The 27,152-nt window shown below is 45.7% G+C and overlaps 1 protein-coding gene across 1 annotated transcript in view; it reads left to right on the top strand.

Moving 5' to 3' along the window:
* Positions 1 to 27,152, top strand: part of LOC128567301 (pappalysin-1) — a 143,802-nt gene that overhangs the window by 61,403 nt on the left and 55,247 nt on the right. Inside the window, exons 4-8 of the mRNA XM_053564446.1 lie at positions 5,379 to 5,492; positions 6,409 to 6,544; positions 8,946 to 9,159; positions 17,886 to 18,054; positions 21,460 to 21,643. Coding sequence (XP_053420421.1) covers positions 5,379 to 5,492; positions 6,409 to 6,544; positions 8,946 to 9,159; positions 17,886 to 18,054; positions 21,460 to 21,643 — 817 coding nt within the window. The remainder of the gene's footprint in view (positions 1 to 5,378; positions 5,493 to 6,408; positions 6,545 to 8,945; positions 9,160 to 17,885; positions 18,055 to 21,459; positions 21,644 to 27,152) is intronic.

Raw genomic sequence — 27,152 nt, 5'->3', positions numbered from 1 at the left:
TTTCCATAAAAGATCCAGGGTTCCTGAGAAGAGAGAGGGTACTCGGATTGCTATCTATTATTCGTGTCATGATTTTGGGGGGAAAGAGCAAGAAATCTCACTGGGGATGGTTCTACACAGAGAAGATAGGATCAAAAAGATACAGAATGTAAATGAGAAAAGTGTGCCAAGTCTGGGAGACAGAAAATTTTGCATTTTCATGACAATACTGTCTCTAACTGGCTGTGTGTTGTTGTGCAAGGCACTTCCCCTCCCTTGGCCACTGCCAGGGAATGGGCTCAGTAGATAACCTCTGGGCTTATAGGTATTCTACTTAGAAAAAAAGAGTGGGAGAAAGCATAGCCAGGCATCTCCCACTGCTAAAAAGAACCTTACAAAGGTAAACTGGATTGTCTATAAATGAATATGAGTCCTCTGTCCACAAATTAATCAGGGAGAGACTGTGAAATCCCTCTCTACCCCTGAGGGGACCTCAGCGAGGGTGCTTGTCAGCCCAACCACATCTGTTCTCAAAGCAGCAGCATTATGTGAATATTTATTCATCCCTTCACCAGATTGTTTCTTTATTAATGGGTTCCTTCATTCAGTGAACGGCAATATTTTAGTCACTCAAAGTAATAGTGGCATTTTAAAAAATTATTTTATTGTTATAAAAGCGAGCTACCCTCTTGACACATTTCGAAGTGTATAAGATATTATTTTTAACTACAGGCCCAACGTTGTACAGCAAATCTCTAGAACTTACTGATTTTGCTTAGGTGAAATCTATGTCTGTTGATTAGTAACTAGTCTTTCCCTGCCTTCCTCCAGCCCCTGGGAACCACCATTCATTCTCTCTTGGATTCTGTGAATTTGACTATCTTAGATGGCTCACGTTCCGTGGAATCATGCAGTATTTGTTATCTGCGACTGGCTTATTTAACTTAGCATGATTTCTTCAAGATCCTTTGCTCTTGTTGCAGATTGCAGAATTTCCTTCTTTTGTAAGGCTGAATAATACTCCATGGTGTGTGTGTACTACATTTTCAACTGTTCATCTGTGATGGACACATAAGTTGTTACTCCATCTTGGCCCTCAGGAATAATGCTACAGTAAACGTGGCAGTGGGCAGGACAGGAAAACCAGCTTCAGTTCTAGGGGCTGTGTCCTTGATTCCCTAGGGAAACCCAAAGATGCCAGGAGGCGGCCATTGCTTCTAGAGTGTGCTTGATGTGTGAGGGTGGGGAGCAGGTCTGGTTCACACCAGTGCAACAGAGAGAGAAAAGAAACTTACTGTGTTCAACCTCCTGACACCTCTGGGGCTGGATGGCTGGGGAGACATTCCAAATCATCAGAAGGAATTGGGGTACCAGAATAGAGAACGGGGGGAGAACAGAATGGCTCTGCAGGAAACTTGAGGTAAGTGCAGATTGGGAGTGGAGGAGGTCAAGAGAGATTGGGGATGTCTGTGCAGCCATTGTCACTGGGAAAACTGGAGAAGGGGAGGGGAGGGGACAAGTGAGAAGGAACCTGGAGTGACGGCAGGGAGAGCTGAGAAGTCCTCTGGGCTGTGTGATGTAGCTCTCCCGCACTGTTCCCTCACAGAGTGCTCAGGAAAATCTACGTTGCCCACCAGTGCTTTGTCAAGGTGGATTTGGCTTTTTTGGAAGGTGCAAAAAAGTAGGTGGATGAAAACAGCATCTCCATGGAATCAGTCATCACCCCAGGGTCACACCCGTGTCCTTAGCAGCCAGCTTCGTATCTTGGGCACAACCCTTTTGTTGTAAAGGCTCTGGAGGCTGGCAGAGAATGAGCAAATCCCTGCCCTGTCTGCAAACGTAGGAGGCTGTGGGACTTTGCCTCTTTCCTCTTTCTAGCCTCCTTCCACCTCTCCAAGAACATAAATGACTTTAAGATCATCGAGGGTTTCAGGCAAAAATTCAGCTGGATGTGTTCACTCCTCTCTGGCCTGCTTTGACTGTCCTTGGTCAGCATAGCAGCCAGCCTTACACAAACACAAAACTAGGAAAACAGAAGAATACAGTAACGGCAGAGTGTACTCCTAAGACCCCGTCTGTGCTGATAGAACTGACAAGATAAGAAGAGATCGTATTTAAACACTAAGAGACTCCTCTGACAGTGAATGTGTTAGATGCAACGATAAGACCCTGGGCCCAGCAGTCGGAGATGTGCTCGGAGACAGGCGGCTAGGAGCACAAGGGGAAAGAATTCCAAAATGATACATGTCGAATTGCTGGCCTGGATTTCAAATGCCATGGATAGTTTATGCAAAGTCTCTCACTGTTGTAAAGTGTAACACAATCTACTGGCAGATCTCCCTAGGCCCCATCCCAGTTGTTTTTGAGAAAAATAAATAAACTTGAAAACGTTTTCCAGCACATGAAAGTGGCTGCGTTCTACCCTGCGTCTCCTCTGTATTAGGCTTCTGGAGATTTGAATAACTGAAGCCATTGCTTTATTCTTAGACAATGGGCTTGCTGGTTCCTGGCACCATTATTCTCCTTAAGAAATTTCTGTGACATTCAGAGAACTAATATCATGTACTCAGAACCCACCAATTCCTTTAATGCAGTAATGAAAGCATTTTAATAATTTTTCAATTTTTTTTTTTTTTAAGCAGTGAAGGTCTTTTCTTGAATGAAATACTATAAGGCAGCCAGATAGATAAAACAGATGTGTAGAGGTGCGGGGATGGGGGTGGGGGAAGTCAGAGGACCCTCTCTACACCCTGACCCCCAGGCTGACATCTCCATAGAACCCTAAGAATTCACAGAAGACAACCGAAGAGTGACAACCTCATCTAACATTCAAATGTGCAGGATACAATGAGGTCCAAAAAGATAATTTACCCACAATTACACATTGAATTTTGAATGAGCATGGGAGAGGTCTCCTTCATCCAAAACCAGCCCAGCACATCAGAACTGCTTCCTGCATGACATTTTGTGGTTCTTCAAGGTTGCGCAGGCAACTTACCTTCCTCTGTTTGAGGTTTCAGGAATGAATTGATGAAGATGTTCACACAAGGGGAAACCAGGGGAAGGGTGTATGAAGCTTTCTGTTTTATCTTTGCAACTTTACTCCCCCCAAAAGTTTATTTGAAAGTAAAAGCATTAGTGATTGCAATTGTAGATCACAATCCAGCTGTATCTTCTAGTTGAACTTTGATCAGGGTCTCACTCATGTAAAGAGAACTCACACTGTACATTCTCCAAGAGCTCCCCAAAGCCAGAATCATCCCAAAAAGTGATGGAGAGAGACATGTGAGTTTTAGCAGATATATAGATGAGATTTCCAGCATGGAATAGATTGCAAAATATAGATGGGATTCTTGGCAAGGGATCCTTGGTGACACCAAGGTGAGAAGGAGATTCAGACCTTCTAAGTCCAGTTTATTGGAGCCCGTTATTTACAGATAACAAATACATTTTTAGGGGAATTGATTTTGATTATGTTATATCTATTTTTAATGACTTTATAAGCCATTTTTTGTGTGTTTTTAAAAATTTCATAAAAAACTTTGGAATGGTGTAAACAAAACACGATGTATACCAGGTGCATACGCCTTGGGTAGCAGGTGCGTGTACTACCTGGAATTGACAACTGTGCAGATTTCGTCAGATCTGCTTCAAGCCTCTCTCTGCAAAAGAAACAGCATGCTGCAAAGAAGGTTGAAATCCCATTTGCTCCTCACCCCAAGTACCATTGCTCTTCCTTGATACCCAGAAGCAACTGCCACACTGAAGTTGGTGTATATTTTTCTATTGCATTTTTAATTCATATAGATCCCTTGGCAGTATGTGGTTTTGCTTTGTGTGCTTTTTGTAAGTGGCATCTTAACGTACTCGTCCATTTGCCCTTTGTTTCTCTTCTTCACTCCATGTTATGTTTTTGCGATCTCTCCATGTTGGTGCCTATGAACTCAGCTTCCGCTTTGGCCAGGGCCCACACTGAGCCAAGCGTTAAATATTTTTATATCTTCCCTGCGTACGAATCTAGTTCATCCTTCTTAATATTCCTTTGTCGTGTGAAATTCTATCATGTCGACATTTCGTATTTTATGCATTCCTTCCTCAACAGACGCGCATTAAGATTGTTCCCAATCTTCTCCTGCTATACATACTGCGTGAATAGACGTCCTTGATCCTCGTATATAATTTTTGCCTTTTCCTTTCTTTCCGTGTTTGTTCGCTTGAATGTATTTTTGTGTTTATTGAATGTGGTTGAGAATAGATTATCTCACGTTTATTTTCAAAGCGTATAAGCTCTCTGAAGCTCTCCAGGTCAGCCTTCCTTTTTCAGACGAGCAAACTGCAACCAGAGCGTCATGTAAAATGACAGCCCCAAATTCACAAGAAAGTTTCGAAAGAGGAGCCACATCAGAGATCAGAAGGAAAGCCCTAATTGGAGCTGACCTTTTGCCCAACGTCTGAGGGATCTCAAGAACGACTCAGCTGTCCCTACACTTTTCCCCCGCACAGCACCTATCTCAGTCTGTGTTTACACAGGCATATGTACCTACTTGATCGGTACCCACACATGTTGTCAGGGCTGCGCCCCTCACCATCTGTCTGCCTTTCTTATCACTTCGTCCCAGAGTGTTTGGCAAAGTGGGATTCACTCAATAAATAGCATTTGAATGAATGAGTGAGCCAATAAGTGAAATGACACTTGGTTATGCAAGAAACTCCTAAGTTTGAAGAATTCTACTTCTCTGTAAATGTGTAAATATTTCCTTTTCTTTTAACATTGTTTGGTATGATCTGTTCAGTGAGTGTGTGTGCACATGCATGCATGCACATGTGTGTGAGTGATTAAACTGATTTTCTTTGGTGATGGGGAAACAAATGCTCATATTCTCCGTCTTTTCTCTGTTGTGAATACAACTCTAAGGACAATTTACCTATTTGCTCTAAAATTGTCTACTTGGCAGTCAAGACCATGCGGACCGGACCCGCTTACCTGCCTTGCTGCCGCTTTCTCCAAGATTCAGTCACATGTGTTCCAGGAAGTTTGTGGCAACCTAGGCATTGTGGGTCTCTGCTCTCCCTAAGCCCTCCTTTCTGTGCCCTCAGCCTGTAATGCTTTTCCTCTCATCTATAGCGTGTTCTTTCAGACTCAACTGAAACGTCAACTCCTCCAGGATTTGTCTCCATGAGAATGTCTCTGCTACCACTATCACCAAAATAGGTTGCCTCCTATTTTCTTACCAGCATTGAGTATTGCCTGTGTTAGAATGTGAGCAGATTCTTACCCATTCATCCTCATTTCCTCCTGCGGTGCCAAGAACCAAATAGGTGAAATTGTAAAAGTTTGTCGAATTGAATTGACCTGAGACTCTTTCAAACACGATTATTTTTTCTTTATCCTTTTCCAGGTGTGTCGAACCAAGGTGATAGATCTCAGTGAAGGCCTTTCCCAGCATGCCTGGTACCCTTGCACCATCAGTTACCCCTACTCCCAGCTGGCTCAGACCACTTTCTGGCTCCGGGTAAGCCCATGCCTCCAGGGTTTTGGAACCTCCAGCAGCCACCCTCAGAACACACTAAGTCCCCTGACCCTTTCTTTGGATGGTTTGTCTACCTGCTGAGGGTGTTAACTGTAAGAACAGGGAACAAAGCACTTAGTGGAGTGATGCTTCCTGAAATGAAATCCCTTAATTGCTGAGGGAACGCCCTGACTCAACTCTTGTTTTGGCAAAGAGGTTGGATAACTTTTGTCTGCCTGGAAACTCCTAATCATTGTTCAAGCCCTTTAAAAATGTATCTTCGCTTCCTTGAAGTCCTTACTGATCCCCAGGGAAAGAAGTGACTCTTCTCCTGCTTCTTATCCGGCACATGTCTGGTCTCTAACATGGTGGTACTTGTCACAGGGTGGAAGTTACTGCACTTTGGTTTGTGGGTCACTGACCTACTTTGAACTGCACTTAGTCCCCAGAAATGCAAGTGCCCTGTCTCATTTGGCTGTGTCTCCTCCAGACCTAGTGCAGGGGCTGGCAGGGGCAAGTGACAGGTAGCAGTAAGTACCTTTGTGTATGTGTGTGTGTGTGTGTGTGTGTGTGGTTTTAGTGTGTGCTTTTGCTAGACACTTTACTCCCCATTATCCCACTAGTAACTCCTGTGAGTCCTGTGATATAACCATTTGTCTTCTCAATCCACCATTTCAGTGTGATGGTACTTGAGCCCAGAGTGGCTCAGCCACTCACTCTGTGTCACTCAGCCAGGTTGGTGCGGAACTAGGACTGGAGTTGGGTTTTTCTGATCTCAGAGCCTGTCCTCTCCACTGGCTCTCCCTGCCTCCTCCTTCGCATCCCAGCTCCTACAGGGGAAGATTCTCCTGGGTCCCCCACAATGCCGCTGCCTCCCCACTGAACCTGTGACCACCCTCCAATGTCTTTTTGATTTCAGGCATATTTTTCTCAGCCAATGGTTGCTGCGGCTGTGATTATCCACCTGGTGACTGATGGGACATATTATGGGGACCAAAAGCAGGAAACCATCAGTGTGCAGCTGCTAGACACCAAGGATCAGAGCCACGATCTAGGTGAGCACGTCCTCCTGGGCTTGGCTTGGTCCAAACCTGTTCCCATGTTAGCACCGTGGTTGTAAAGAACAGCTTTGGGCTCTTCCTACCTTCCCCCTTCCCTTGCCTCCCCTCCACCCCTCCTCTCCCCTTTCCTTTCCTTCCCTTCCCTTCCTTCTCTTTCTTCTACTGGGCATTCTGGTTGCCCTTCAGTCGAGATGTGGCTCTGTATTCAGAGAAGCCTAGATCTGGCAGATACAAGGATAATGGGGCAACGGCAAAGCCCTCCCTTTTGGTCACTCCCTTTGCTAAAGCTCTTAACCTCAGGCATCTCATGTGATCCCCAAAAGACGTGGAAAGGAGACTGAGCAAGAGCTATTTCCCCATCATACATGCCAGCAGCCCAAAATGAGGTGCTGAGAGCCCCTAGGTCATGTGGTGGCTCAGCACTGAGTAAGGAGTCAGGTTTTCAGGATCATAACCCATTGCTCTTTACCTGCAAACAGAGGTGTCCATGCGACCCCCCCGCCCCCCAGTGGCTACTGAATGTCCAACACAACCTCTAGAGAAGTTCCCGGGGAGAAGAGGATTAAGGTAGCTTTTGATCAGGTTCAAGAGTGGGGAGGCAGGTGAGGAGTCAGATTTCACCTGGTGAGAAGCTGCCCAGGGCCAGCAGGACCAAGGAGGAGGACAAGGGCCAGACTTATCACTTGTCTGCCTTGTTGTATGCCACATTTGCTGTACTTCAGAGGAAAGGGCTCCAGGGCTGACAGCCACGGTCTGAATCTGGTCCCCACCACTCACTCACCTTGCGAAGGTGGGCAATGCTCTCCACCTCAGGACTGGACTCAGAGCCTCGCCTTCTTCATATGTACAACAAGGACAATGATGTCCACCTTGCAGTCAGGGTGAGATGTTATTTGACACTGCCATGGCCATGGCTGGTGCAAACCTTGGCACTGAGACATTCCTATTGGCACTAAGCAATTCCTATGACATCCTCCCATTTTCAGCCTACCCTGGAGAGTTCTGGGCAGCCAGTCTGAGTGTTTAGAATTCCAGGCCAGGACTGAAGCCTGGACTTCAAAGCTGTGCCCACACCGTTCCGCAGAGAGCTCATTTCAAAGACCCGGATGAAGCAAGCAGGCAAGGGTCATTCAGGGTCAGGTAAAAGCCAAGGCAGTGGGGAGCATTTGATGTGTTTTGTTTTTTTATGCTTATTTCTTTAGTTGGTTTTAAAGGCAAGAGGGAACATATTAATAAGGAAGAGAAAGAAAACCCCTCCGGACTTATCTGGATTCCGGGGAAATTTCCCTAAGCGAGAAGCAAATATTTTCATGTCACCCTGACATCCCAAAGGGCTCTGAGGAGAGGGTTTTCAGTGGAGTGGGAAAACGTCCGGTTTCACAAAAGTGCCTTGGGCCCTGCTGCTGATGCCTGAGGCTTTTCCACATTTCCTGCCCACACCACGTTCTCTGGTCCTCAGCACCCCAGAGTTCTCAGAGGAGGCTTCACAGCCCTCAGGGAGCAGAACAGAGATGGGCACCTGCTGGGCTCAGAGCTTCCAGCTTCCCGGGGGAGAGAATCCTCCCAACACGGCAGACCTGGCAGAATGTGGGTAGGACTGTGCCATTTTTAAGATGTGAAAACAGAGTTTTAGGGGCCTGTCGGAGGCCCAGCATTAGGGCTAGAGCAGCATTTGAACCCAGGCTTGCCAGGCGCCAAAGCCAGCTTCCCTTACGCCAGCTCCAGCCCACTGCAGCGATCCTTCCCCTTGCCCCTGGACGCACCTTTCTTCCTGCCTCTCGCCCTTCTTTCTTGAAGTTTGGGGCCCCGGCTGCTGCCTGGACTAGGGAGAGCTGAGGACTCTGGAGTGAGGCCAGCTCAGGTTCTCCATGGACTCAGTGCTGTGGCTGTGACATGGCATTTCTTGGGAATGTCACCTCCTGCCTGTGCTTCTGTGTCCGCCATAGACTGGGCACAAGGTCCTTCCCTTGCAGGACTGCTCTTAGGTCCACAGATGACTTGCCGAGTGGGCTTCTTACCTCTTTACCCTGAGAAAGGCCTGAAAACCAGCAACTCAGACTGTCAAGCCCTGCAGCGATGTGGGAGGGAGGCAAGGAGGGCCTGGGATGCTTGGCAGAGGGGTGGCCCTTTGAGGGAGGGAGAGGGACTTTGGGCGCTAGGTGAAGGGGAAGCTTAGGGGGCAGGGAGGCAGGGGGATTGGAAAGATTTGGAACCAAGAAAAAAAGGCAGACAAAGAAACTTTCAATCAGACTCAAAATCCTCACTGGCCGCCCAATGGTGCTTTTGTGCAGTGACATGAAAGGGTCTGGGGGCTTCGGGAAGGGCCCGTGGGGGAGGGCGTGACTGGCCTTGAGTAATGAGCCTGGCCCCTCGGCCCCTCTGTCTCCCCTGACAGGCGTCCATGTCTTGAGCTGCAGGAACAATCCCCTGATTATCCCTGTGGTCCATGACCTCAGCCAGCCCTTCTACCACAGCCAGGCGGTACGTGTAAGCTTCAGTTCGCCCCTGGTCGCCATCTCTGGGGTGGCCCTCCGCTCCTTCGACAACTTTGACCCCGTCACCCTGAGCAGCTGCCAGAGAGGGGAGACCTACAGCCCCACCGAGCAGAGGTAAGAGACCCTGGACCTATTCTCCCTGGGCCGTCTGTAGCCTCAGTTTGGAGGCTGGGCAGTCATTCGTGTTGCTGTAAAAAGTCTGTGTGTTTCTCCCTTCTCCCTCCTCTGGCTGGCTCTGCCTTTGGGCTCGAGTGGCCCACAAAGCTCTGAATTTCTGGGGCTATCGAGGGAAGCAGGGATGTTGATGGAATGAGAAACTCCCTTACCTGGCTTGTAGCTGCAGAGTTGACGATAGCTGGCAGGGTGATCCTGGACACATCAGTTTCCTTCTCTGAGTCTCCAGGTGCTCATCTGAGCAAAGAGAGCTCAGATGGACTCACTCTCTTTCAGAGTATACCGGGATACTCTGCTTCCTAGGTGGCACAGGCAGGAGGCAAACCCCTCCTAAATCAAGGGGAATCAAGTGTGACTGGTATTTGCTTCACCGCAGTCCACTGTGTGTTAAAGTGATGGGTGAACTTCCTATGTCTTTTGCAAGCCTATACCCGGAGGCCTACCAGTGGTCTAGGAGCCTGTCTTTTAACTACATTAACATCGCTCCATCAATCTTTGGATCGGACACCTGTTAATGAATCCAGTTTGAAGTAGAGGCAGTGGGATGGGTGTTTCCTGAGAACAATAGTCTCAGTTGGGTTTAAATATCCAAGTTAACACTTCTTGAAGGTGTATCCTTGGACAAGTCACTTCACTCTCCTGAGTCTCAATTTTCTATTTTGGAATAAGTGGATAATATTGTATTAATAAAGAATATTTATAACCACTTCTAATGATGATGACGCTGATGATACTGTGCTTCCTTGCACAGAATTCTGTGTACAGTTCTTAAAGTTAGAGATGGAAGAAGCCTCAGAGATCAGGTCATACATCCAAGATGCCCACACTTATGGGACACCATCTAGAATTCCAGACAGAGGAAGAACTAACTGGTCCAGAATTGCACAGCATCCCTTAAGTTTGTTTAATGGGTCCACAATGAGAGAGAAAGGGTTGTCTTTTTGGTAGCCTCCTCTGGAGGCAGGCCCTGTAAAAGTTGATGCAGCCCTGCCCTGCACACCTGGGGGCAGGGAGAGGACGTGGGGAGGACACCAGCCTTTGCCACAGTGGTTGCGAAATCCACGTTGTTTAGCGCCCACTGTCTCCAGCTTCTGTTGTGCAAAGTCTGTCTCAATCATTCGGAATTAAGAGCTCCTTATACGTATAACATGTTGTCATATTTCCCTCGAAGGGGACTTTTCATCTTTTGCTCTTCAATCTCTATAAGAATAAGTTAATTTTTAGAACCCCAGGAAACAACGTTAGTGGACATCCATCAGACCTTTCCACTGTGCTTCCCTTTCCCTAAACAGCCATGCTGACCATCTACAAGTTGACTGAGGCCAGTGGTGCTTTCTCTGAATTCTTAATAAACAGTTCCTGTGCCCTAAGTAAGACGGGGTTAACCTCTGAATCAAATCAATTGATACATATTTGTTGAATTCTTTGACTGATCATAGGAGAATTGAATGAGGGCGTTGAACTTTACACAGAATTCTGTGCAAGGAAGCAGAGTAACACCATTGTCACCATCATCATTAGAAGTGATTATAAATAGTCTGTATTAATACAATATGATCCACTTATCCTAAAGTAGAAAATTGAGACTCAGGAGAGTGAAGCGACTTGTCCAAGGATACACCTCAAGAAGTGTTAACTTGGAGATTTAAACCCACCAGAGACTATTGTTCCTGGGAAACATGCACCTGTCTCTGCCCCATGTGTGATTGTGGATGAGTCATTCATTCCACCTCTCTGGGCCTCAGTTTCTCCAAGTGTAAAATGATGAAGATAGATGACATGTTCTTTCTGGTTTTTTTTTTTGTTTTGTTTATTTGTTTTTGCCCCCAAATTCTAACAGTCTGTGATTCCCAAAAGCTGGGAAAGGTAGGTGCATTATCTTATTTCATCATCACCCCTGTCTGGGAGGTGGGAGACGGCTCAGAGAAGCAGAGTGAGTGAGTCACCGACACTCAGACATTAAGCAGAAAAATCCTGCTTTGTCTGTCTCGGAAAGCCATGCTCTATCCACTGGAACAAGGAGCATGTAGCAGAGAAGGACTGTTGCATATGAATATTTACTCAGTGAAATTCTGAGTAGATTGAGATGCAACCTGCAGTCTTTGGTTGGCTTGCCCCTGAACTTGGACCAGGCTAGGACAGGCTGAGTCCCCAGGGTTGAAGCTACAGGGCATCAGGACCTTCCTCTGAATGCCCTGGCAGAGTGGAAAGGACAGCAGCTGTTCATGGCAGCTGGAGAGGCATTTACCAAAGCAGGCAGGACTCTGCAGATGTGCAAATGCATGGAAACAAACAAAGAGGAGAGAAAAGCAAAATAAGCAACCACTGTAAAAAGCTGTGGGATATTTGTCTTCATTCTCAAAACCCCAAGGTAAATAGCATCACCTTTTATAGCACAAATTTCAGCTGGTTTTGTAGTAGAAACATCCCACTTTACTCTCAGCTGCTTCCCAGGTGGTGAAAGGTAATGTTCTCGCTCCTCAGCCACCCACCCCCTGTCCCTCCTCTCATCCCTGCCCTTCTCCTCCTCCTCCACCTCCTGTCCCCTCTCTCTCTCTCTTTCTTTCTCCTTTCCCTCCTCCTTTTCTTTTCCTTATCCTGAGACCAGTGTGATGTCCCCTGCACAGCTAGATTCTAGTGCAGGGTCTACCCTCAATTTGTTGCGTGACTTCAGGCAACTCACTATGGCAAAATCCTTTCAGTTGACATGTTTTGACCTAGGTTCAAGGGTCTACAGTCCCTTTGAGAGACTTGGTATAAATTGAGAGACCCAAGAAAACAGGATCAGCTTTCAAATGAGAGTTTCGGTAGTGGCCATCTAGCCAAATCTCAGCTTCACACCAAGATGGGAAAAGAGGAAACGTGGAGGCCATAGTGGAGGGGATGGTGGGGCTCTTCAATGAGAAAAGCTGCAGCCATGATTTTGAGGCTCTGCGTATCTGACTCTCTGGGCCTCGGTTTCAGACACACACTCACAGGTGTGCGAGCACATCTCATTCATGCACCCTTGTAGTTCAGAAAGTGCACGGTTTGTTATGAAATTCAATGAGCTATGTGTTGACATAATTAACTTCTGTTCTTCCCTTCCTCCCTTTTTTCCTTCAGTTCCTCTTTCCTGTATTCCTCTTGTCCCCTTTATTTTTCACAGTCTTTTCTCTCTCTACCTCCACCTCTCCCTGGTCTCTAGAAGCGAGACTGCCTAGAGAAAGGCAGGTCTGACAGGGCTAACTTTTAGAAGGCCAGCTTTTAGAGGAAATTTTTTTAACGTGGCTAGATTAATTTTTTCCCTCCAGGGTGGATTTAGGTGGTGGTTTGCAAGGGGTGCTCACAGCTGGGGTGGAAGGTGTGGTTCACGGGGAGTACGGACAACCTGGAGCCAAGACTCTGCACACTGACAACACCCATGGGCAGAATATCCCTTTAGACCACCATATAGGAATTTGTATTTAGGATTTGGAATGAAGCTGCTCATGTCCAGAGGCCATGGATTGCTCAGATTGCTGCCCATAACCTCATCTAGTTTCCATATCCCACAAAGGGACCAGTGCTTCTGAGCACATCAGCTGGAAATCACTAGTGTCTGTGTTAAATGCCTGCAAATAGACCTGGTGTGCCTAAGTGTATATGTGTCTTTGGCTGTGTTGGATACCACCTGACTCTGCTCCAAAATACTGTGCCAATCACACTCCTATCAGTGATCCACCAGAGTTCCATTGCTCCCTACACTGCCAGCACTTGAGATTATCAAAGCCTACTTTTTCCCATTTCAAAGGGCTTGGAAATTATATACCTCTGCTGTTTTGTGCTTGTAAAACCATGATATCTGAAAGTTGGAAGGGCTCTCAAAGACTCCTTGGTTCTGCATCCTCATTTAAGGATGGGAAGCATAAGGTCCAGGCAAGGAAAGGGAGTTGCTTGAAGTCACCCAACAAATTGAGGGCAGAACCTGCCCTTGAATCTAGCTCTCAGGAGTTTGGCTCTCCTTCCTCTTTATCAGAGGTTCCAAGACTGTACCCTAAGCCAAATTAAACCACAGGCAATTTCTGTTTATTTGGTCCTCATTAGTTATCTTCTTTAATTGGTTGCCAACATTTGAATATCAGGAGAGCTTGTTTTAAAAACCAGAATTCTTATTGGAACTCTTTAACGAAATCAGAAGATTTGAAAACATCAGGCCCTCTGTCCCACTGGCCAGCCTTGGACTGAAGCATGAGTCTTACTGCTGCTTGGGCTAGGGACCTACCTTCCTCCCCCAGGCACAGTTCACCCAGCTGACCGTGACCTTCAGGATGTCTGCCTTGCCCCTGACATCCACTGAGCTTGCATCCCCTTATCTTCAAAGTCTTATCTCCATATCATGCCACAACACTCACTCCTAGAAATCCAGGGTAGAAGAGCCCATCAGATCACTTCCCCCAGTACTCCCACTTCTGGGCAGGAAAACCAGGAAGTAACTCTCCATTTCACTTTAAGTAGTCCTGCAGAGTCGATGCCAAGAGCAGCTTTCCCTTTGTTTTTCAGTGTTGAACACCCTGTCTTTTTTGTTGTTCCCATCTGAGCAACCCGGAATGATTTATAAACAACCTGCCTGTTATTATCTGCATTTCCCCATGGCATAATTGCAGCTAAGTAGCAAGCCAGAGGAATTAAGCCATGAGTTAAGGGAAAGAACCAGGAGAGGAGCCCTCACCAGCCCCTTAACTCCTGGCTTTATCTGGTTGCAGTGCTACCCAGGTATCCTCCGTTATGCATGACTGGAGCCCATTTCAGCAGATAGTGGGGACAGCAGTTGGGGGGTTAGCTGTCAGATCACATAAGGTTCTACCTTTATATGGAGCTTGAGTCTGTAGGTACATACACTATATATATGTAAGAAGAAGAAAAAATACTGAAGTATCTGACTAGCCCCGCATCCAGGAAACTTCCATCTTGCCCAGGTGTGAGAGCGTGATCAACAGAATTTCCATGGTCTCTTCCACTTGTCCATCGTATGAGCCACCTTCCTGCCTTTGAAGAAGTATCTTAGTTTTTTCCTCTTTGGCTATTCTTATTGACTGTCCATCACTGCTATTGAATCCACTTTTTGTGAAGCAGAGCCTTTTCTTTTGTTCTCCTTGTTTTGATTTTTGTTTTTGTGTTTCAGAAATGACAGGGCTGTGACAGGGAGTTATTTGGGAGGGTCAGTTGGGGTGATGTTTGTCATTTTTGGACAGTGTGTTCACACAACCTTTTCCACCCACCAGGATAGCAAAGAAAAAAAGCAGGGACTTGGGAGACAGAATGGCAGATCTCCCTTGGAATTCTGTCCAAGCCGAGTGCCCTTGAGCAAGCAATTTAAAACTCTTAGTCCCAGTTTCCTGTTCTAGAAAATGGGAATAATATTACTATCTCTAAGAGTTACTATGTGGAATGCAAATAAGGTGATGTAGGTGGAACTCGGTGGCCAATTTTATCCCTTAGCCCTTCTCTTCCTGTTTTCAAGCCTGCAAGCCAGGTGTAGACAGATGTGCTGAAAACACAAGGATGCCTCTCTCCCTAAAGAGTGTCCTGGAAGACATTAGTCCCAAGAAATGCCCACGAAAAAAGTCTGTTAGAGTTTGAAAAATAATGTATATCGGAGTCCCTTTTGGAAATTCTCAATATGTATTAGAATTTTCAAGGTTCTGACAAATCCTGCAAGAAAGAAAACTGGTCCCATTAATCCAGTGCTAGCCCTGTTCACCTGACTTTGAAAGTTTTGGATCAATTGTCCACATGACAAGGGGATATTTGTCTTCAAAAGCAGAAAGAGACAGAGTTGTGAGACCACCTTCTCTTGGAGATTCACAGTTTCTGAAGTATTCCCCATTCATTAGCCTTCTTATTCTACAAACATGCCAAGCTCCATCCTGTCCTGGACCTTTGAACTGCTTTTCACTCTGCCTAGGACTCCCCAGACTTTTGTGTGGCTGATCCCTTCATTTCATTCCGATCTTAGTTCGGATGTCCCTACCTTGTGGGTCTTCCTATACATAGTGTCCTATTCCCCCAAACACCATCCTCTATAATTTCACCTGTTTTTATGCCTTTGCTTCATACATCACTATCTGAAATGGTCTCACTTATTACTGTTCTTTGACACATGTCCTCCCTCCTTAAATGCACAGACAATAGGCACCTTATTTGTCCTCTCCCTCGCTGTATCTCTGTTGTTAATACAGTGTCTGCTACTCAGTAGGGCCCCAGTGAAGGTGTGTTGAATAGAGGAGTGGGTGGATGGTATTTCACCCTGTTGACAATCTTAAGGGATGAATCATTTTATTACTTCTACTTTATAGATGGGGGAACTGAGGCTCAGGGTATTATATAAATATCCACCATCAAAGAAATGATATGAATAAATGGCAGAGCTGGGGCTGGATCCCTGATTCTCATGACTGAGAAGTCCTGTGCTCTTTCCATTCTAGGAAATGAAACATTTCAGATGTTCATTTTTCCCTAAAGAATAACTTTAATGTGCACAGCACAATGAGGGGGGGGCATTCTGTTTTCACCTTAGTGGCCCTCCAACTTAGAAGAAAGCTACCTTTCCCTCTGGGTCCTCATAGGACCAGCCCAGTACCTCCTGAGAGTGCAGAGCAAGAATCTGCCTGAACCTAAGGCACAGGTCAGAAGAACAGCTTGGGAGCTGGTAGCTTACAGAGTCAATCTATTTAAATTGGAACCATGTGGTTCCTTCCCCGGTGCTTACACAACGTGAACAGATGCATTGTTTGGTGTCAAAGCCCTTGCATTGACTCCACAGTTACAGCCCCTTCGAGGTCTCCACATGGTACAGAGCTGGGGCAGAAATAAGAGGAAGGGCGGAGAATCAGAGCTTCTCAGCAAGGGTTCCTTAACACGCTTGCCCTGCATTTCAGAAGAGGGGGGGATGCAGAGATTGCAAAGCCCACATCAGTGAGTGTCTGAGACCTAAATTAAATGCTTGCTCTTTTCTGAGTCTTTTTTTTTTTTAAGTAGATCTATTTGTTCATTTTTGCATATTTTCGTTCCCCACCCTTCCCCACTTTGTACCTCACTATACTTTTGAGCAAGAGGCAAAGGATGGACATATGTCCTTGTAAAACCCTCCTTAGGGTCTTCAGAAAGTGACCCCAAGAAAAGATTGGAAAGTTCTTCTGAAGCCGCTTTGACCAAAATTACTCCCTGTGTCCCAGATAAAAACAGGAAAATAAAAGCCTTGAGATTAGGGACTTAAATCTAACCATCTGTACAGGTATTGGTGTCGACACAGCCAGAGAGGGAGAAGTCAGAGAAAATCATCCCTTAGAAACTTCCAGTGTTAGGAATCAACATCTGTGAAGTACATGAGAGCTGTTGCAAGGCATTGCCACCATTTCTTTCTTGCTATTCAGGAAATATTTGCGGTACAAGCCGTGTTACTGGCAGGTGCTTCACATACCAGGATGAAACAGTCATTGTCTCTGCCCTCAAGGACGTTCGAGTCCAGGAGTGTGAGGCAAGTTTAACCACAGGAGTTTGGAGGCACACGTCTGGAAGGGCACTCAATTCAGTCTCACTGTTCTCCCATTTGCCCAACTGTAAAACGAGTAACACTTAGCTCATAGGGTTGTCGTGGGCTGGAGTGAGCTCATGTATATAAGCAGTCACTGAGCAGTAACTAATGTGACTAAGTGCTTGCGTAACTGGAACATAAAGGGCATGATCATCCAAGCAGGGGGATTTTATGTTGTTTCTGTTTGCATTCTTGGGGATTAGCACGCAATCGAGTATGTGGTAGGCACTGAAGACCTGTGTTTTCAATACAACAAGCAGGAGGCTAGGGCATTAGAGAAAAGAGGGTGGGATGCCTGGCACGGAGCTCACCTGACGGGACTGCACCGAAAAGCTTCCTGTAGAAATTTGCATGGAGTGTTGACTTAATGAATGGGTGGGATTCAGACTAGCATAAAAGCAGGAGGGGCAGTCGCAGCAAGATGCAAGGCATGGTCTCTGTACAACTTCCCTAACAATTCATAAGTCACTTTAAAGTTTATAAAGGACTTCTACAGCTAGCCGCTGTATTGAGTCTCAGGGCTCTATATGGTTGGCCAAATTTGAAAGTACACTGAAGCTCAGAGAGGTGATGCACCTTACCAAAGTCACACAGCTTCTAGGGAATAGAGCTTAGGTGTATTCACAAGGTCCACTCACGTTTACTGAGTGCTTAGTGCATGGCAGGATTTCTGCTCTGTGCTTTTTCTAAATTAGCTGATTTGATTCTCACAGTGACCCTGGGGCGTGGCTCCTCTTATAAAATGCAGAGAGGGTTTTACTCCACCTGGTGCCTAGCAGATAGGAAACTCAAGAAATTCTCACTGTAATCATAATGGTCCCCTTGTCCCGCGTGGAAAAGCTGAGGCTCTGCAAGGTTTGGAACTTGGTAACACACAGAGCTTTCAAGTGGCCAGATTTGAACCCTGGTTTGTCTGTCTTCATGCTTGTCCTCTTAAACTTTAACCACTGCCTCCACAGTCCTGTTTGCCCCAGCCAGCACCCCTTTCTCCTCTCAGTCTTACACTCCTGAAATTTTGGAGAGAGAAAGACCCTTAGCCTTTATCTTCTAGCTGGCGTGCAGTCGTCTTGTGTAAACACTCCCCCCGCCCTCTTGTTTTTTTCCTTCTTAGCTGTGTGCACTTTGCATGTGAAACCACTGACTGCCCAGAGCTGGCTGTGGAGAATGCATCTCTCAATTGCTCCAGCAGTGACCGCTACCATGGTGCCCAGTGCACTGTGAGCTGCCGAACCGGCTACGTGCTCCAGATACAGCGGGATGATGAGCTGATCAAGACCCAGGTGTGTACAGGTGCTGAGCTCAGAGCCTCTCTCCAGCCCAGGGAAGGCTTCAGTGGGTGTTGGACGTGTTCTCTGCTGACTCTCCAGCACCTAAAAGAGCATTGCCCTATATAGTAGGTGCTCAATAAATATTTACTGACTAAATGAGTGAGAAGAATGAAACAACCAATCAACCAATCAATGCAGAATTTGTAAGAGAAGGATTTCTTACAAATTGGAAGGAAACCTACCAGTGTTTCTGTGTAGGTTGCAAATCTGCAAAACCATGGGCTGAATATTTACAGTTGGCAGCTTTAGAAAGAGGTGAGCCATCTGTCAATGAGGTGTTCACTCATTCACTAATTCACTGCAAAGGATCTCTTCACTGTCAATCAGATGCTGTTTTATTTTTGTTTTTTTTTTTTAGTTTTAAAGTTAGTTTTATTTTATTTTTTTTTTATTAAATCATAACTGTATACATTGATATGATCATGGGGCATCATACACTCGCTTCACAAACCATTTGACACATTTTTATCACAGTGGTTAACATAGCCTTTCTGGTGTTATCTCAGTTACTGTGCCAAAACATTTACACTCTACATTTACCAAGCTTCGCAAATACCCCTGTAAGATGCACCACAGGTGCGATCCCACCGATCCCCCTCCCTCTACCCACTCCCCCCTTCCCACTTCCCCTTATGTTGGCGTGGATGTGGAGAAAAGGGAACACTTCTGCACTGCTGGTGGGAATGCAAATTAATACATTCCTTTTGGAAAGATATATGGAGAACACTCAGAGATCTAAAAATAGATCTGCCATTCAATCCTGTAATTCCTCTGCTGGGCATATACCCAGAGGACCAAAGACCACAACATAACAAAGATATTTGTACCAGAATGTTTATTGCAGCCCAATTCGTAATAGCTAAGTCATGGAAAAAGCCCAAGTACCCATCGATCCACGAATGGATTAATAAATTGTGGTATATGTATACCATGGAATACTATGCAGCCTTAAAGAAAGATGGAGACTTTACCTCTTTCATGTTTACATGGATGGAGCTGGAACATATTCTTCTTAGTAAAGTATCCCAAGAATGGAAGAAAAAGTACCCAATGTACACAGCCCTACTATGAAACTAATTTGTGACTCTCACATGAAAGCTATAACCCAGCTACAACTTAACAATCAGATGCTGTTTGAAGTGTTAAAGAAAAGGGAATCATTAACAGAAACATAGGCCATCCTTTGAAGGAGCTTAGTGCTCAGTGGGGCAGGGAGGGCAATGAATGAATGAATGAAGATGACTTCACAGTGCAAAGAATATTATAAAGGGAAGGGTAGGCTTTGTGGAAGCACAGGGAGATTCAAGCACGGTACCCTGGAAGAAGTGACATAAAAACAGAGAATTAGGGCGGCGCCTGTGGCTCAAAGAGTAGGGCGCCAGTCCCATATGCTGGAGGTGGCAGGTTCAAACCCAGCCCCGGCCAAAAACCCAAAAAAAAACCCCAAAAAACCTTAAAATTAAAACTTAAAAACAGAGAATTAGATAGAAAGGCAAAGGGATGCGTACTGAGCAGAAGAAAGAAATACAATGCACTGGGGCGCAGACAAGGATGATGTGCAGTAGCCCACTGGTGAGAAAGAATATGCCACAGGTAGAAAGTTTTTTCCTTTCCTAAACACACCCAGGCAGTGAGGCTGGAGGGGCAAGTGGAGTCCACTGATGCAGGGTCCCGTCTGCTTAGTCAGAAGTGAGGGGTTTATCTTTAGGGCAACAAGGTGCTTTTGAAGGTAGTTACCTGGTCAGATCATGGTTAGCAAAGAATCTTTGGGCTGTCCACAGGGGTGTGGCTTGGAGTCTAGATGAAAAAGTGGAAGCAGGGAGAACACCCCTCCCGCTCCGCCTCCCAGGATGTCATCAGAGGCACTGATAGCAGGTGGACCTGTCTCCATAGTTGGTGGTTTGGAGAAGAATGCTGCTCCAGCCAGGTGTTGCTGTGGTGTCTCAGGCAGGGCAGAGAGGAGTGGGAGAAGTTGGCAGTTGGAAGTCTTTTCAGTTGTGAGATGTATGGACCCCAGCACTGCTGCTAGACGCAGCTTCCTCCAGGGCTGGCCTGGAGGGAGGCTTGCCCTCACACTGGGGGCACACACGCACTGTCCTGATGCTGGGGGTGCTTGTTCGTGCAGAGCATCTGTGCTCATCCTAGACCCTTACAAACTGCATGTGTCAGCCACAGCAGGTCTGAACTCCTGTAGAAATAATTGGACTTTCTCAACAATTAGAGTGGGGGACCTCTCTCTTAAACACACATCCCTTTGATGTGTGCTTAAGAAGGGAAAACGTCCTTTGCTTTTAAAACCCTGGCAACATTTGGCACCCCCAGTACCCTGGGATTTGGCAGCTTCCTCCTTGAACGGAAGCCTCCGGGCTGCCAATGGCTGTCCTCCCTTGGCTCTGAAGCCTGGCCTCGCCCTTCCACCTACACATTCTCACCATCCCCCAGTTTGGTTCAAATTTCTGTCAACTGTTTCATCTTTCCCAGCCCCGTTCCTTCCTCGTGTCCTGTTGGCTTTTGATACATCAAATCTCAGAACAGGGAGTGGCTCTTCAAGCACTCCTTGATGTCAAGCCATCCGTTTTGTCAATGAGAGAACTCAAGTAAGGAAAGGTACTTTCCTGGTCTCCTAACAGGGAGGACAAACATCTAGGTCCCCTGTATCCCAAGTCAGTACCTGCCGTGTGCCAAGCACTATAGTAAGCCCCTGGTAACCTCTTCCAGAGCCGAGAAAAGACATAAAGATCGGGACACCAGGTGCCATGTGCCATGGCACCAGGTACCTTTGTGCCATGTTTCAGAGTCTGTTTGTGAAGGACATCATTATGCCCTATGAGGTCTCTGAGTCTCCAAGATTCTCATTAAGAAAATGGAAACCAGGATCTAGGAGACTGTAGGTATACAGAGCAGCTAAGAGAATAACCTTTAAGTTAAGTTCCACTTATATTCTTTCCAGCTGGGTAACTTCGGGCTGATCATGTAATGCCTCCAAGTTTCAGCTTCTGCATCTTTAAATGGGAACTGAAATGCTGTAGAACCTCCTGACATTGACCACCTCCTTGACCACCTCCTTCAGTTAACCTCATTCTCCCAGACTGGATATGGACCACATGTACATGTCAGTAGAGTAGGCCCAGTTCCTTATGTCGACCAGTTTGTTAGAGTCCCTCGGGTGGCCAACTTACAAAGGCTCTACTGTGTCTCATTCAAGAAGTTGTTGAAATCATCGCAAGTAAGCCCAAGTGAAACTGTTGGTCTCCGGGTGCCTGGACAAGGCTCTGAACTGACAGCTGGGCAGGAGGGTGTGTCTCCACCTCTGGGGCTTGGTCTGCCATCCTCACCGTGCCTGTTTCTGCCTTTCAGACGGGACCCAGTGTCACAGTGACCTGCGCTGAAGGCAAGTGGAACAAGCAGGTGGTGTGTGAGCCAGTGGATTGTGGCATCCCGGACCACCACCACGTCTACGCCGCATCCTTCTCCTGCCCCAAGGGCACTACATTTGGCAGCACATGTTCCTTCCAGTGCCGTCACCCTGCTCAGCTGAAAGGTATCTCGAGCCCCTTGCTTTAGGGCGCCACACGGGGACCTCAGCTTGGCCCCACCTTTGTCTGTGAGAATCCTGGAGGCTGCTTCCATGCTTGTGTTCTGGGTCTCCCATGCCCAGGGTTGGATGAGATTGATCTGTGCTCCTGATTTCTTTCTACCAATGGTATTTACACAAACTGCCCTAGTATGCAGTTAGAAAAAAAATGAAGTGTAGACAAGTATGACAGTGGAACCTTCCCTAAGATCTTGCCAGTATTGCAAAAAAGAAAAGACAGAAGAAAAGAGAGTTTCATTTGGGGCTGATGCACCTAGTTCGCTGTGCGTGATTCCTGCTCAGGACGCCTGCAGGGGTGGGGACTATTGTCATTCTCATTTCACAGAAGAAGAAATCAAGCCTCAGAGAGTTTAAAGGAACTTGCCCAAGGTCCTGCTATTAGTAGTGGAGACCACATTGGAGCCCAAGTATATCTTTTCCAATACTGACTGCTGCTTTTTAAGAATAGCTGGCTGGGCCGAGAGGAGGAGGTGGGGACAGGAAGCATCTGATCCTCCTGAGGTAGGCACCAGGGCTACCAAGGCAGGTAAGAGAGTCTAGCGTGCTGGAGAAGAGGCCAACTTTTGCAAACAATTGAGTGTTTAGCCTGGGTGTTCTAGAATATCAAGACTGGAAGGTCTCTTCAAGCTTATCAAGAATACCTTAGTTATTGGAAATATGGAGAAACTGAAGTCCAGCAAGAGAAAGGGAGGAACTTGTACAAAATCACGGAGCAAATATGTAGCAAGTTCAGGACCAAAGCTCTTGGCTTCTAATTGAGTATTGGATTTTGACCCAATTTTTAGAGGTGCCAGGACACCTTCCTCCACCATGTTTATCAGAGGAAACTTTGCTCATTTATCAAATATCTAAAACAATGTTTCACTTGAGTGTGAGATCCCACTTTTGGGTCCATCATTCTATAGAGTGGGTGTTACTGGGCTCTTATAGGGTATGGGGAACCTGGAGGGAGGTCTGTAAATTCCCTTAAACTTAAATGTAATATGGTGCTTGTGTGAGATTCAGGCATTTTGATAACTGGAGAGAATCAATAGCTTTCACCAAATTTTAAGGGATTGCATGACTCCAAAAGATTAGGAAGCCCATATGGACTTGAGTCACTTGAGAACTATAGCTGTGTCTAATCCATTTGTAAATCAGTAAAGCCAGGACATGGCACCTAGTAAGAGTAGAGAAAATGTATTGATTAGATGGCTGGATGAATTGATCAAAGAGAGAAATGCCACAAGAATTGTTCTTCTGAGATGAGAAGTACTCAGCAATCTCACTAAACTGTTCTCCCTAAAAAGGCAGATATCAATTCTAGTATGCATCCTTTAGCTCTCCTCGTTTTTAACTCAAGATTTGGATTTTAAAAAGTTACAGACATTTCATTTAAGAAAGGCGAAGAGACTGTGGAAATTGCAAACCAACCTTCAGGCCACCCAAGCCTATGCCCTGGCCCCATTTGCCCAGGTATAGGATGTATTAATAACTCCAGACTAGAAAATCACACTTCTTTCAATCAGAGGCCCTTGGGAAAGAGAGGTGTATAAATTAGCATTGATTATCACAGCCTCATGTGGCTAATAATCATCCTTAATCAAAGTGATGTAGACCCTTCGGGGTGCCGACTGTGGTTGGGGGCAGGGTGCTCTGCTGTGGACGTGAGGCCTCAGAAGGACCGTATTTTGATAGTTGGTGATTGTACCTTTACTTCTTACTTGACAGGACAGGGGAATGTCTCTCCTGTCATCATACTGACCACTAGAACCAATTGCCCTTTCATGCAATGTGGCTGTCAGCCTCATCTGGTGCTCAAATTCCTGTTCTGTGGCTTCTAACAGGATTTGCTAGCAGCAAGGACTGGGTGAAGGTCTTGTAGCCTCTCTCTTGAGCTTGGTAATGCCATTTTACTCACCTCCCCTCCCAAGAAAGAGGGCAAAGAAGTGATCACAACAACTCCCCCCCTTTTTTTTTTGCTTCTCTTTCCCCTTTCCCACCCTTTGTCTTTTCCTTTCCTCGCAGCAATGGTTTAAGCAAAAATAAGAGAGCTATAGCTTTAGATTCAGAAATGCCAGGGGTCTACTCCTGTCCGTCCCAACTGTTTGATCTTAGGTAAGCAATTTTACATCTATGAGTCTCAATGTCCTCATTTGTTAAATAGGCTTCAGTGTACTTTGTTTAAAGGTCAAGTTGAGGATTAAAAGAGATGATATGTATAAAATATCAGAGCTGGAGAAAGTGTTTAGTAAATACTCATTTTCACCAAGAGAGCAGTGGCTGATCTCTGGGCCCCTGACGTCTTTGTCCCACGGAGTCCTTGGGACTTGGCACTGTGGAGACATGTTCCGTTCTCTGTGCTCAACACACAGGGTGGTGTTTTCAGGAGAGCAATCACCAGCCAGAACAGTCAGTGGAGGACTGTCCCTAGAAACCTAGTCCAACCTAAACAGCACCACAAACCCATGTGCTTCTTAGATTCTGGGTGAATTTTTCTTGCGTATCTTGCCTATCACTGAAATTCCAACCCTCCTTCTAGATTTATGCAAACTATGCCAAGAATTCGCAAACTGATTATCACTTCTGCTTGGATTCTTTATCAAATGAGCCATATAAATTTCAGGCAGAATCTACAAAAATGCATGAAGGGAAAAATATTCTCAAATTCAAAATAAAAAAATATGACTTCGATATCAAAATTATACATGCTTAGTTAAGTGGCTGAAAATGCAGTTCTTAACATCTCCCCTAGTCAACCCCAACTCACCCGTGTTGGGGGCATTTAATATTTATTACCGAGTGGAGTTTCTCAAGTGAATATGCCCCCATCCTAACATAGATCTTTATGTATATATATATATTTTTTGAGGCAGAGTCTCACTCAGTTGCTCCAGGCTAGAGTGCCCTGGCATTATCATGGTTCACAGCAACCTCCAACTCCTGGGCTCAAGTGATCCTCTTGCCTCAGCTTCCAGAGTAGCTGGGACTATATGCACACACCTCCCCGCCCACCCCATACTCGGCTAGTTTTTTCTATTTTTGGTAGAGACAAGGTGTTGCTCTTACTGGAGCTGGTCTCGAACTCTTGAGTCCAAGCAATCCACTCACCTTAGTCTCCCAGAGTGCTACGATTATAGGCATGAGCCACCACACCTGACCTGCAAAGATCTTTAAAAGATCTTTACTTTAAGCTTTTTTTGTGGCCTTTTCTAGCTCAGCTTTGCGTATTTTACCTCAGATATAAAGCTCAGCCTGTTTGCTAGTTTCCACTAGACAGTCAATCCCAGAGAACATATTCTGATGTCTTAGACTTGACTGAAGACAGCAGGAGAGCTGGGTGGATGTAGAGAGTAGCCACATACCACAGTACCCAGCATTTAACCCTCCTGGGGAAGAGTCTACTCACTGGTGTCCGGCCCCACCTCTATGGCCAGTGTCCAACATCCCAGCCTTCTTTCTTCCTCTTCATGGGAAGAGTTCTCCATCAATTATTCCAGAAAATGACTGTGTTTTATTAGTGTATAACATTCGGAATGATGAATGGGGCCCCTTGGTAAAGAAATTTGGGAGTGAGTGATACCATTCTGAATGGGAGGGAGGAGGGATGGTGAAATCTTATTCTAGACTAGACCTTCATTTCAGGGTACTCTGCTGATCTAACTTCCTAACTCTGTGAGATTTTTGTCTGAACAGCAGTTCTTCTTTCATGGCCATGCTCATGGGTAAAATCTCCATACTGGGAGGGATCACCTCCATGTCAGGCAGACTGGGCTGAGCCCCAACTTGACTTGGAGCAACAACTAGTTAGACCCTCACAGGGTCTCAGTTTTGTTTTGTTTTGTTTTCTCAGCCTCCTGAGTAGCTGGGACTACAGGCATCTGCCATAACAACAGGCTAGTTTTTCTATTTTTTAGTAGAAACAGGGTCTCACTTTGCTCAGGCTGGTCTCAAACTCCTGATCTCAAGGGATCCTCCCACCTCAACTTCTCAGAGTGTTAGAATGACAGGCATGAGGTACCATGCCCTATGGGTCTTAGTTTTTTAAGTCTATAAACTGGTGTTTATGATGAACTGGGTCACAAGGAGAATTAAGGAGATGGCTTCAGTAATTCTTTCAGTATAGACGGCCATTGCTAGAATGCTTTTCAGACATTTAGGAAAAAACCTGACAATTAAACAATCAAAATGCAGCCTGATCCATCAAGGCTGGAGCTATGACCTCCCAGTTTTACTGAGCAATTGACATACTTTCTGGGGCAGCTAACACCCAGTCAGTTGTGCTTTTTAACTCCCTGGGATTCTGAGAGCCTATAAATGTGCTTTGAAAACTAAAATCAGCAGAGGACTGCATCCTTTTCTTGGTGCCTTCATTTCTTCCTCAACTTCTTCCTGGCTTTCTCCATCTCCAGTGCTGCATGAAACTCAATGGGCTATTTTTGAGTGGGGGGCGGAAAACAGCCTGATCCTTTTTGCCTTTGTTTTCTGCCCCAGCCGGCCCTCTCTTCTATGTGTGCCTCTTGTCCTTCTTAATCTATCTTCTTTGCCTGTGACTTTTCTTAAGGTCTGTTCCTTACCACAAGCAATAAGGTTTAATTTCATTGCAATCCCACTCAGACTGGCCCTTGGCTATGCAGCCTGTTAACTGCTTGCCTGTCCTGATTCTGGTCTAGCTAGCAGCATTTTTGTTTTCTCTAAACACTAGAGTAGCCAATATCCTTTCTCATCCTAAAATGGTAGAGTTGGACAAGAACTCAGAGATAGTTTTGGTTTAGAATAAAACAGGCCAGGGGACTTGTTCAAGGTCACAGATAAATTCTTTATGCATTCAACAAGTGGATATTGAGGACTCAATATGTGCCTGACAATAGACTAGGCTTGAGGATAAAGAATGAACAAGACGCAGTCCTTGCCTTCTGGTCCAGCCAGTGCCAGCACCATGTGGCAAGTGCTAAAAAAAAAAAACAGACTGAAGGTCTGACATTTCCCTCCTTGGGCTCTGCTCTGTGTTAATTAAAGGCACTTCTCAAAGAGATTTGGTCTCCTGGGTAATCTTTTAAATGAAATATACAGGGTGGCTATAATGTTTGTGTGCAATTTGAAATTGCACATTATTTTAAAATGTATACTATGTTAAATTGTACACTATTTTAAATTGCACACTATAAAACTGCACACTGTAAAATGTACCTATTTTAAATTGCATGCGAACTTTATGGCCACCCTGTGTAATACCAGTTTACAATTTTTTAATGCTCATTAGATATTGACATTTCCTTTCCACATTTGTAGACAGGCTGAGCAAGATTTATTTTTCTGACTTTATAAGATGAACAAACGAAGGCACAGGGTCCCCGAAGTTGTCGGAACCTAATCTGTAATGTTGACCTTCTTATCCTCCTACGGGGAACTCTAGGCTCAGATATGCCTTCACTTTATGTCTTGAGTCATGTTCCCCTAGGAAACACTGATAGAG

This window comes from Nycticebus coucang, chromosome 2, assembly GCF_027406575.1.
Source record: "Nycticebus coucang isolate mNycCou1 chromosome 2, mNycCou1.pri, whole genome shotgun sequence".
Classification (NCBI taxonomy): domain Eukaryota; kingdom Metazoa; phylum Chordata; class Mammalia; order Primates; family Lorisidae; genus Nycticebus; species Nycticebus coucang.
The sequence above is the reverse complement of the archived record's forward strand: the minus strand, read 5'-3'. Positions and strand labels throughout refer to the sequence as shown.